General features: G+C 33.3%; 2 protein-coding genes across 4 annotated transcripts; both read right to left on the bottom strand.

The window, feature by feature from the left end:
• Positions 1 to 20: 20 nt before the first annotated feature.
• On the bottom strand, positions 21 to 2,553 carry LOC142608599 (uncharacterized). The gene is made up of 3 exons (XM_075780288.1): positions 1,661 to 2,553; positions 342 to 890; positions 21 to 165 (listed from the first exon to the last, which is right to left on the bottom strand). The coding sequence occupies exons 1-3, from the start codon at positions 2,513 to 2,515 to the stop codon at positions 64 to 66; spliced, it is 1,506 nt and encodes a 501-aa protein (XP_075636403.1). The 5' UTR covers positions 2,516 to 2,553; the 3' UTR covers positions 21 to 63.
• Positions 2,554 to 5,253: 2,700 nt separating this feature from the next.
• Positions 5,254 to 10,350, bottom strand: LOC142610927 (mRNA-decapping enzyme-like protein). Of its 3 annotated transcripts, none has more exons than XM_075782917.1 (9): positions 10,016 to 10,334; positions 9,779 to 9,819; positions 9,553 to 9,602; positions 8,821 to 8,965; positions 7,913 to 7,969; positions 7,539 to 7,653; positions 6,148 to 6,624; positions 5,765 to 5,838; positions 5,354 to 5,649 (listed from the first exon to the last, which is right to left on the bottom strand). In XM_075782917.1, exons 1-8 carry the CDS (start codon positions 10,172 to 10,174, stop codon positions 5,782 to 5,784), a joined length of 1,101 nt encoding a protein of 366 aa, XP_075639032.1. In that variant the 5' UTR covers positions 10,175 to 10,334; the 3' UTR covers positions 5,354 to 5,649; positions 5,765 to 5,781. The 3 variants fall into 3 exon arrangements, 2 of the variants coding, with proteins under 2 accessions (XP_075639031.1, XP_075639032.1); XR_012839903.1 differs by having other exon boundaries at positions 5,453 to 5,649; positions 5,727 to 5,838; XM_075782916.1 differs by having other exon boundaries at positions 5,254 to 5,838; positions 10,016 to 10,350.
• Between the last annotated feature and the right edge of the window lie 921 nt (positions 10,351 to 11,271).

The following is an 11,271-nucleotide window of genomic DNA, read 5'->3' as shown; positions in this document are numbered from 1 at the left end:
ATCATTAAATTATGAGGGGCAATATTAACAACAAAATAGGAAAAATCAATACTAGTTTTGTCATTACAATGCAATAATTTCATCTTCTTTGCATTCTCCCACATCAATTACCATAGTACCTCTCTTGTTACCCGGCAAGATCCTGCAACAGTTTCTTCTTGGAGGCTGTTCAAAATATAAAAAACGATGTAAGTTATCAACCATGATAATGACAGATAATATGATTATATTTGTAACTCAAGTTGACTAAATTCATTTTCTAGTGTTTAACATCAATTAAATTAGGTAGTAATTACTCATTGACTATTGTCCTAAAGAAAGGAAAAAAAAAAACTGATTACCTTATCCCACAAATATGGGTTGGGCGTCTTGTAAACCTCCACTCTTTTAATTTGAGGAGGAGTTGACACTTGCCATTCACAGTTTGATAGTGGAGTTTGATACGGAAGATATTCAGTGGCTATTTCATTCTTATTTGACGATTTTGTAGCAGTAGAAATGTAATACACAAATGGTATTTCACATTTGTGCATACTATTAGGGCGAGTGTTGAAGGAGAAAGCAATGTCATCAACTTTATGGTGCCAATCAACAAAGGTTCTTCTAGGCAATTCCATATCTCTGGCTAAGAAAGTGCCCTGGAATATTTGTACAACGTAACCCCATGAAACAGATACCGTCCAATTTCGATTTTTGTCATAGCAAATGGATTGTTGCATCAGCCCAGCCGAGTCCATCTTCATTGGGCGTCTGAGTCGTTTTAGGGCTTTCACTTTGTCCTTCGTATTGGGAAATATGTAATTAGCCTCCATGTCTAAGTGGTGTAACGAGACTAGAGGCGCAATTGGGTGCGCTGCTAGGATGCCCACTAGGTTGCCATACACATCAAACTAATCACCAATTCAATGAGAAGAAATAAATTATTAGAGATGAATATTTTTATTTCCTCTATTCTATTTATAGCTAATTTTTAGGCATGTTATTAATTTAATTCATCATTGTAAAACTAAACCCAAGACAACAGTCTTGCTTAAACCCATTGATGGCACGTTAGCTATTAACAATTACTCCGTAATAAAATATCCCTATCTATTTATCTAAATTCTATATTGTTTGTATAATATCATATGAGAGGTGCTACGTCCACAACATTTTTACAACATTTTCACAACAAATCATAGGTGGTTAGTTATTATTGGTTCAAATTTGAACTTAACACTAAGATTACTTTTTTGCCCCAACAATAACAACCAGTAACAACCTGCCACTTAAGATTTGTTGTAAAAATGTTGTAAAAATATTGTGGACATATCATTTCTCATATTATATTTATTGGAGAAACCCAACACACTAGTTTTAATTACACACATAAAGGGTTACAATAATAAATCTTTGGCGCAGAAATTTGTTCTCATTATTATAATGGCTACTTTTAGAAATGTTATCTAGCTAAAATTCTACTGTAATTTGACCACTTATCAGTTCCCTTTGGATAGAAAAAACGTCTTTGTTTCTTATATGGAGTTTCCAAACTCTCTCCTATCTATATCTTAACATAAATACGAAATCAATTTTCATTAGTTTAACAAAAGTTTAGTGGAACAAACAAAAATGAGGTTCTTAATTTCATGCATATTAATTAAGAAAAAAAAAAACTAACCTGGTGAAATCCTTTTTCCTTTGTGAGAGGAACACCTAGTTCAGCCATGCAAGCTTGAATTCGATCATCTGATCCATACAAACCTGGATACCTCTGTATACACTTATCTTGCATTTTCTCAAGTGCCACTGCTAATGGATAACTTATAGCAAATCCACCACCACCATAGGCCATATTATATGAGAAGTCTATGTTTTGCAAATGACTTTCAGATGTACTTCCAATATAATAATAGCTATTATGATCATACTTCTGCAAAACCTTGACCAAATTATCAGGAACAAAAAATGTGTCATCATCCCCCATTACAAACCACCTAACATCTTTCATGCCTAGCCTCAAGGTCTCCGATACTATGCGTGTTATTCGTATGGCAGACCGATGGCCTCCCTTGCGCTTGTACTTGAACTTTGAAGTATCACTGGAAATCCTCAAAGGAGGTAAATCATTATCATTAGGTTCGACTTTGACACGCTCATCTAACCAAACATTTCCACGCATTTCATTGGGTCTCCACCATAAACTGATATATTGTTTCCTTTTGTTCCAAAGTTTGGCTGAAGCTGCAATGCCAAAAACTATATGGGAAAGATTTGTTTTTTCTAGGGAGTTAGGAGTTGTATTAGAATTTGTTTTCTTAGGAGTTGGACCAAGAGATGATATCGCAGAATTATCTTGCTGATGGAGAGATGATATCGCAGAATTATCTTGCTGATGGACTGAGAAAGAGAAGGATTGTTTGGGACAATAATATGGCTGGTATATAAATGCAAACAAGTAAGAGAGATTCATAAATATAAATAAGCAAGCAATTATTCTTTTAAGAGAACAATAATTTGAATCTTTTGCTTTCATGGTTGAGTTCAAAGGTTTTGATTCGGAGAGGAGAGAAAGAAAAGGTATTTGGAGGAGGAATAAAAATTTAGCTAAATTGAAACAACACAATATTGAGATAAGAAGATAGTTTTGTGTGAATTCAAATCGCATAATCCATTAAAAAACTTTAAAAGAAAATTAGAAAAAAAAAAAGTTAAATAACACACGTTTCTAATATTCTATTTAAAAACGTTTTAAAAAAAATTATTTAAAAATAAAAATAAAAACACCCTCACATTCAAATTACTTTTTTGTTTTAATACTTATCCCATCTTATGCAATTTAAAATATTAAAAATTAAACTATTCATCAGTCTTACAAAAATATCTACTTACTCTTTATCAAACTCAAACTCAAACTCAAACTCACCAACTAAAGGAACCGCTTTTTTTTTTTTTTTGTTAAAATTTTATAAACTACTACATTTTTATTTTTCACAACAAAATTATACAAAATCTTGACAAACATACGAGTCTCGCAAGCCCAAGTCTCTAAGACATCCTTAGAGGACAATTGCAAAAGAGACACTATTGCTGAGAATACAACTATTATGAAATGATAATAATAATAAAAAATTAAAGAATTCAAGTTTGAATTTCACTGCCAAATGCCTCAGATGATCGATTGGAAGGAATAGGTGCAGCAGGCAGTTTGGTAACTGCAACCAAAATGTGGGCATAACCCAACTAAAACATCATCACTTTCATCCTCAATACAATCACCCAAACATGAGTAGCCCTGTGACTGTGAGACAGCATATCTGAGCCAATGACTGCATGTAGCCAATGAACTAGTAACCTTACATATCAAGGGTGCACTTCTGCCCCTATACATGCTCCTACTGACAACAAAACCGGGGCTAGTATTAGTTGTTGCTAGAGAACCCAATACTCCTACTACTGAATTTCTTCAATCTTGCCAACCCACCGCCTCCGTTACCTAACTTGTTATCGCCGCCAACTGTTGAATTTACTACATCAAAATCAGGCAATGACCTTGAGGTCACATTATCTTCTACTCCCATCACAAACTGTCCAGCTGAAATATTGGCTAAAGCCCGTGCTGCTGCTAAGTAATCACATGTCCATAGTTTTGTGGCAGAAATATCCCCAAAATGATCATATACTGAATGCGCTCCACAACGGCAACTGCACTGAGCATAGATTGACATATTTTTTCACATGTAAAAAAATCTACTCATATACATTTTAGGGGTGTGTTAAAGTGCCCGTTAACAACAATTTTTTTGACAGCTTTTAGCAATAACAATAACTTTTTTGGCAGTTTTTTTGACAATTTTTTTTCCTTTATTTTAAGTGAAGCCCATACAGAGAAAACGGTATTTGTTAACATTTTCCTACATTTTATCCTTTCATATTCAAATTGAGTTGAAGTGTATATTCAATTTGCCAAATCTACATTGGACTCCAGTTTCGCTTTTTCATTAGTGATTAAAATTAATGTTGTTAGAGGTGAGGGTGCTTGTTAAGATTTCCCTGCATTTTATCCTTTCAAATTCAAATTGAGTTGAAGTGTATATTCAATTTCTCCAAATCTACATTGGACTCCAATATCGCTTATTCATTAGTGATTAAAAATAATGTTGTTAGGCGTGATATCTTGACCTAAAATAACTATATTCAAACAATAAACAAATCTCCAAACATTTAGCTGGATGAATTAAATTTTATCCGACACTAATAAAATTTAATATATTTAATGGGTTAAAATTTAAAATTTTATCCAACACTAACACTCCATCAAAACCCAACCCTCTAGAGGATGTCATTTAATGCACATAACTTCTTCTTTTTTCTCTATATTTTTGAGAATTCAATAGTTGGAAAAGAAGGAATTTGTACCCTCTAGAGGATGTCATTTAATGCACATAACTTCTTCTTTTTTCTCCATATTTTTGAGAATTCAATAGTTGGAAAAGAAGGAATTTGTAACTTCTTCGTTAGATAAGCCGAAAGGTATTAATCGAGATACAAGACTCTCATTTTCTTTTTCCCTCTTATAACTCCATTAATATTTGCATATATTTTCAAACTTTAAAAAAAGAAAAAAACAGTACACAAATTCTAGTAGCCTTTTCAATTATTCCTTAATTAGAATTGTGCTGTTAAAATGACAATCATATCTACTGCACATTTGTCAAAGAATATTCACTTCTTCAAATTTCCTTTTAGAGGAAAGTTTTTTCACTAACTTCAAACAGCTGCTCATTAAAATGTCTCCATGTATAGGTAAGTTTCATCAGTTTTACATATTGCTAAATAAAACCTGTGTCCCATTTTGAGCACCAACTTTTTTTTTATCCACTTTCCTCATTAGATATTGAGTCACATCCAGTGAGGCGAAGCAAGACAAATCTTGTGCGAATTTTAGTGATATATATATATATATATATATATATATATATATATATATATATATATATATATATATATATTTTTTTTTTTTTTTTTTTTTTTTTTTTTTTTTTGTATCCCTCGAAAATACAAGACATGAAAACAGAAATGTCTGCATCACAGAAAGAAACTTTCAAGACTTTCTGTGTAGGCTCACCTTCCACTAGAGCCGAAGTTCATAATACTTCTTTTTTGCTGATAAATGTTCATAATAGCCGGTTGTCCCTAATGTCTGAGCAGAGATTTGGACACCAACAATACAATCCAAAACATTAATGAACCGACAACAAACATATAAACCTCTGAAATGAACAAAAATCTATTTCAACTGTTACCAACGTTCTATTCAAAGGAGGAAAATGAAATAAACAAAACCCAACAAGAGAGCGCTACCCTTCCTCCAAGAAAGCAACTTCTCAAAGTAGACAAGTTTCCAAAGAGGCTGAAGTATCAGTAATGTTACACAAAAAAAGATATTGCACAAAGTTTTCCTCCAAACCGATTTAAAGGAATCTCCTCAAACCCTTGGTGATTAAAATAACCATCCACCTGAATTTTAATCATATGACCCATTAAGTAGCCTAAACAAGTGTATAGCTATTAAATAGGTAATGCGATTAAAAATAGACATAGATGATCGGTTGAATTGCTATATTGTGGGCTGGGGAAACTTTCCTCGGCTTGAATTGGAAGAAAATTCTGTTCAAAGATATTATCCACCATCATTATTTATGGAACCAGAAAACAAGCTATATACAGAACTGATTTTTACACACATGTTTAGATCAGCAATATCTTCAGAAGGAAAGCTCACTAGTTCTCTAGAGGTACTCAAGGATGTTGCACCTTCACTAATGCTTTGCAAAACATGTCAATAAATTGATCGTCCTAGCAAAAGAACAGTTCCATGAATCAGCCAGTAATTTGTTTAACAGTAATTTGTTTAATAATAATAATAACAACAACAACAACAACATTCAACCACAAGGATCATCCACCAAACACATACCAAGTTGCAGTTAACAGTAAATACACGACAATTTAGCAGAAATAAATAAGCCTCACCATACAAGCACAGTAAGGTGTCAACATAATCATGTATGCCATGGTTCAGAACAATTCCTATCAAAGTGGTTTTACTTATACAAGAACAAATTAGATAACCATGGAAAAAAGAAAAAGAGAAGATGGAGATACCTGAACAAGCATCAGAAGTGCATCGCGAACTTTGTCTCTGCTAATAAGAAGTCCATCATTTGTAGGAGAAGAACTCGGAGTAAGCGACAATGGTGGAGTGGGTGGTGGAAAGGGTTGAAGCATTGGAGTGCCATATGGACGTTGCAGATTCAGGGGAGGGTGAAGGACAGGAGCAGTTGGTATAGATGAAGAAATAGGCGGCATTATCAAGGCCGATGAGGACGGGGGTGCAAAAAAAGAAGAGGGCTTCAGAAGATTAGTGACCAGATTGCTGCTGCCAACTGGATCAACGGTGTCTTGAAGGGGGGTTGGATTAGATGGCGCTGAAAGAGAAAGTGATGGTACTTGTGGAGTTGGAGCAGTAGAAGAAACAACACTAGATGAATGAGAAGATAAAGGGAGAGCTGCAGAAGAATGATAGGGCGGTGACAGCTGTCTAGAGTTCACTACATTTGGAGCTCCAATATTCATAGCTGTCTGCAATAGTAGAATTGAAAAAACTAGTCAGGAAAGAGACAGAATGAATGTACTAATATTAAGCAAAGGCAAGAAAAGGATGCAGGCTTAATGGCATCCAATGTTGCAAGCATCCAATATCAAATAGATCACTTTCAGAATATAGAATGGAACATCCAACCCAGGGCTACAATTTGTTGTACAAAAAACAAGAAGGATAATACAAAGTGAAGAAACCTCACATCTTCAAAGCAATCAGCTTCTCACTAGTTCACCTGTGTATTCACTATGTAGTATCTCATACATGCTATGGTTCTCAATTCGAGAAAGTCAGCAATAACATACATCTTATGCTGAATACAAAACTTATGAAATTACGTATGCATGACAAAACTATAAGCAAAGACATCTATAATGCTTACAACTCTCTATCCTTAATCTTTCCTTCGGAATCATATATACATTGGATGGGTAATGAAAAATACTACATTTCTAGTTCTTCCTTACTAAATTAAGAAAGTTCTAAAAACTTGTTTGAGTATCATTTCCACCAGCAGAATCACCTTCAGTGCCATAAAAAAAATTGACATGTAGTCACTACTCACTAGCAGTGGAGAAATTTAATGATGAATGAAATACTTTTACCTTTATACCATAATGCATGGAAATTTTTCAAAATCAACAGAAAGCTTTTAATACCATCTGAAGGACCGGATCTCAATTACATCCATAAGCATTACACACATATGCTTCATCTTAGGATGCAAGCAACATGTTTTGAGAGAAACAAAGTAGTGCTTAGAACACAGAAAAAGTAGCATGTCACCAACATATCCACAGGAAAAAGCTCAAAATAGAATAAAACCAGTGCTCCACTATATCTAAGATATTGAAGAAAATTTTTTGAAGTATCAATGTTAAACTAGACCACATACATTAAAAAGATTCCGAAAGGAAGAATCTTCAGGTGCATCAGTGGCAGATGATGATGGTTCCAGAGGACCTTCCATTAATGACATGGATGGGACTGCTTCAAGTTCCTCAAACTCACTGAGTACAGAAAAAAAATTGAGGGGATAAAAAACAAGAAAGAAAGTAAGAGAATTGTTCACAATTTTACAGCACAGTTTGCAATGAACAAGATAAAATTATAATGCAACTAGAAGAAACTATTACTGAAGCAGAACGCCATTAAATACAAGTTTTGCGAATACCCAAGGACCAACCCGGGAAACCATAAACATCTTAGATGTTATGTCATTTTGAAAAGAATTCACCAATATTGTTGTCAGCATTTTTTTATGGTTACCTTTTGCTTGAAGATACTTTTGACTTTGTAGGAACTTTTGAATATGCATTAAGTATCCTGTAGAAAGGAAACATAAAAATGTATCTATAAGACAACTACTAATTATAAACCTCCATCATTTAGAATTATAATGTAAATCCTATACAACATAAGTAGAAGAAGATTAAATCCAGATATTTGAACTTCAAGTTATTGGTTATTGATCCCAATACACGCCCTAGTTACTAATTCTCTGTCCTCAACCTCTTTATTTCTTATTTTCTTGGATAAGTGTCTGTCCTACTCAAATATGTTAACAGCATCCTCTTGAATTTTTACATTGTTATAGATAATGAATAATAGGACCATTATATGTTATGCTATCAGTTTGACAAAAAAGAAAATTTTAGTTCTGTGGTTTCAAATTGACATAATGATGTGTGCCTCAAGAGAGACTATGCGTGTTTATATTTACTGCCTATTTAAGACATGTCAAAGGAGTGGTAGTGTGAAGATAATAGGATAAAAGGAAAATGAATTAACAGTAAAAATAACCTTTTTTTTTTATAGATAATGAAAAAATTTATTGAGGAAAAAATAGCGAACCCAAGAACAGTAAAAATAAGCTTGAACTGGGGGAAAAAATAAAAATTAAATTACATTAAAAAAAAAAGGAACCATGCAGAACTTGCAATAATTATTGATGAACAATTAGGCATATTTCGGGAGAGGTCACATGGTTGTCTAGAGATGTAATCTGATTTGAGTATTTGACAAAATTAAAGTGAAGGAAAATCATTTGTTAGAGTTACAACATGATTTAGAATCTTAAGGTTATGGTACGAAGAGGGCATAAACAAAGTCTATGGCATGCCGATGAAGTAAGAACTCTAGCTCAAATGACAATATAGACAAGGAATATATTGTACCTACTAAATAGATTTGCAACATCGTCACACTCCCGTGGATTGTAAAACCAAATTCCATTAACTTCTTGGGATGCATTCCGGTACAACAGATATGGAACTTGAACTTCATACTCAAAATCTCCCAAGAGATTCTCCACTAGGTTATCTGTTAACGGGTTAAAACGAAAACAAACATAAGAGAAAGAAAATGTCAGGACCCAGGTGACATGTGCTTAAAAGATACAGGCATTTCCAATAAGTAAAACCAGGAACCTAAACCAAGTGTAGCTTTTTTTTTTAGTATATAGATGGGAAAGGGGGAGGAGAGTTCGAACCATAAACTAAGTTTAGCTTTATTCCTGGCCGGAAATCAATCAATGGTGTACACCACATGATAATCATGACATTAATTGCTTCTTTCCAGAAATTTTCTTGGTTTAATTGCTATGGTATAACCCCTAGTAAGGTAGTGCAGAGAAGGGACTACAAAGTCTTCATCTACATTGTAGCCTAATGCCCACAATAGAGAGCATTCAAAACATAGCAGGAAGGTTAGGTAAGCCATTCCTAGAGTTGACTATTCTCCCTAACTTCAAATGGGCCTTGGTTTTTTCTATTCTACACCATGAACTAGCAAGATCCACACAGATTTTTAGCATTGATTGACATAATTCATATATTTATTAAAAAAAAATCATCCTCTTTAACAGAACAAAATCATAAAATTAAAAATAAAAATAAAAAATTTTGAACCTGTGTTACGCCTATTCATTACAATGAATTGGAACCGTGGTTGAGTATTCCTAACAATAACAAAACACAACAACATTATTAGCATTAGACAGAACAATTTATAAACACAACAAGCTTAACTAAGAAGTTGGGACATAAAATAAATCTAAATAACATAAAAAAGCAAAGCTCATTAACACCAAACATAAATCAAAAACTCAAACAAAAAAAAAAACAAAATGTTTACCTCTTAACAACAAAAAGAGATCCTTCAACGTCTTTGCGACTCTGCAACCGCCAAAATTTTTTTTTTTACTAAAACAAAAATTATAATAAAAAAAAAACTTTGTATTGGCATTAAGTAAGTGTAGAAGGCAGAGTTAAAGTCAAACAGGAAAAAAAAATCCTAAAAATTGTTATAGTTTCCTACATTTTCTCGGCAGCCAAACAGGAGCTAAAAAGAGAGAGAAATAGAGAAACGAACCCATTGGTTGCTCTCGATGTTGAACTCGTAGAAGGTGACGTGTGCGGCGGTGATTAAGATCTCTTCGATGAAGGGATCGATTCGTTGGAGCACAGTGAGGTTGAGCATTTTTGTGCTCTGTTGATCCAGATTCGGCATCAATTTCCCTGTCTGAGACATTATTCACACACAAAAAATAAAAAATAAAAACCTAAATCGAAGTTAATTTTCCTTTTGGAATTTACTTTCCCGGGAAAGTTACAGAGAAAGAAGAAAACGTTTTTTTTTGGTTGTTTTTTACTGTTTCTACTTTCTAGTTTCTACTACTACTGGAGTCGTCTACATCTGCTTAATATGATATAGATCATAGGTGCTTTGAGACTTGTTGAGAGCTGGCGTTGAATTTACAACTATACCCTTTCTCTGCTTGGGTTTTTTAATTCCGGATTTTATATATATTCTAATTGAAAAATTTTTAGATATATATGGAGTATGGTGAATAGTGATCTATTTTCTTACCATCATGGTGGAGTCTACTTAAATTTATAGTAAAGTTCATTATTAGTACGAGAGGAGAGAGCACCATTTTATCATGCTCTGAAACTATCTAAGTATTTTACGTTCTAATTTATGGGATTCGTTCAAATTTTTTAGATGACATTTGTTGTTATCACATGCAATGAAAAAAGCGGAGGTAAAATAAAAAAGCAACGTCTAGTCTCAACCATTAAATAAAAAAGCGATAGTTCTTAACAATTAAGATTGAGAGCTGAAAAAAGTAACTTTCAGTCTCAACTATAAAATTAAAAAGTGAGAAAAAGTTAAAAAATCAAAATGGTTTTTTTTTTTTTTTTTTTTGTGTATATGTGTGCTCGCGCGCGAGGGAAATAGGGTAATTGCACCTAATGCAATACCTAGGGCATTGTAGGAATTATATTGGATCCTAATATTATGTCACGAAGTTATTGACGGGACTAGCCCAAAGAGGCTTAAAGCCCTCTATTATTATTATTATTATTATTATTATTAATTTTGATAAATGCTGTTGAATAATTGGTTTAAGGCCCCCTATTATTTTTTTTTTTTAAAAGATTCAAAATTTGGAGGTACTAAGTTTAAGGATTTATGAAGTCATTTTTATAGTACATGGTTGTGTTTAATAATGACCCCGTAGGGGATCTCTTTATATTTGACCCAAAAAAAGAAAAGAAAAAAAAGAGTATGAAATTAGAAAATTCTTAGGTACTCTCGGAGTATAGTGAAATGGTGCTCCCTCC

Source organism: Castanea sativa, chromosome 9 (assembly GCF_040712315.1).
Source record: "Castanea sativa cultivar Marrone di Chiusa Pesio chromosome 9, ASM4071231v1".
NCBI classification, from domain to species: domain Eukaryota; kingdom Viridiplantae; phylum Streptophyta; class Magnoliopsida; order Fagales; family Fagaceae; genus Castanea; species Castanea sativa.
The sequence above is the reverse complement of the archived record's forward strand: the minus strand, read 5'-3'. Positions and strand labels throughout refer to the sequence as shown.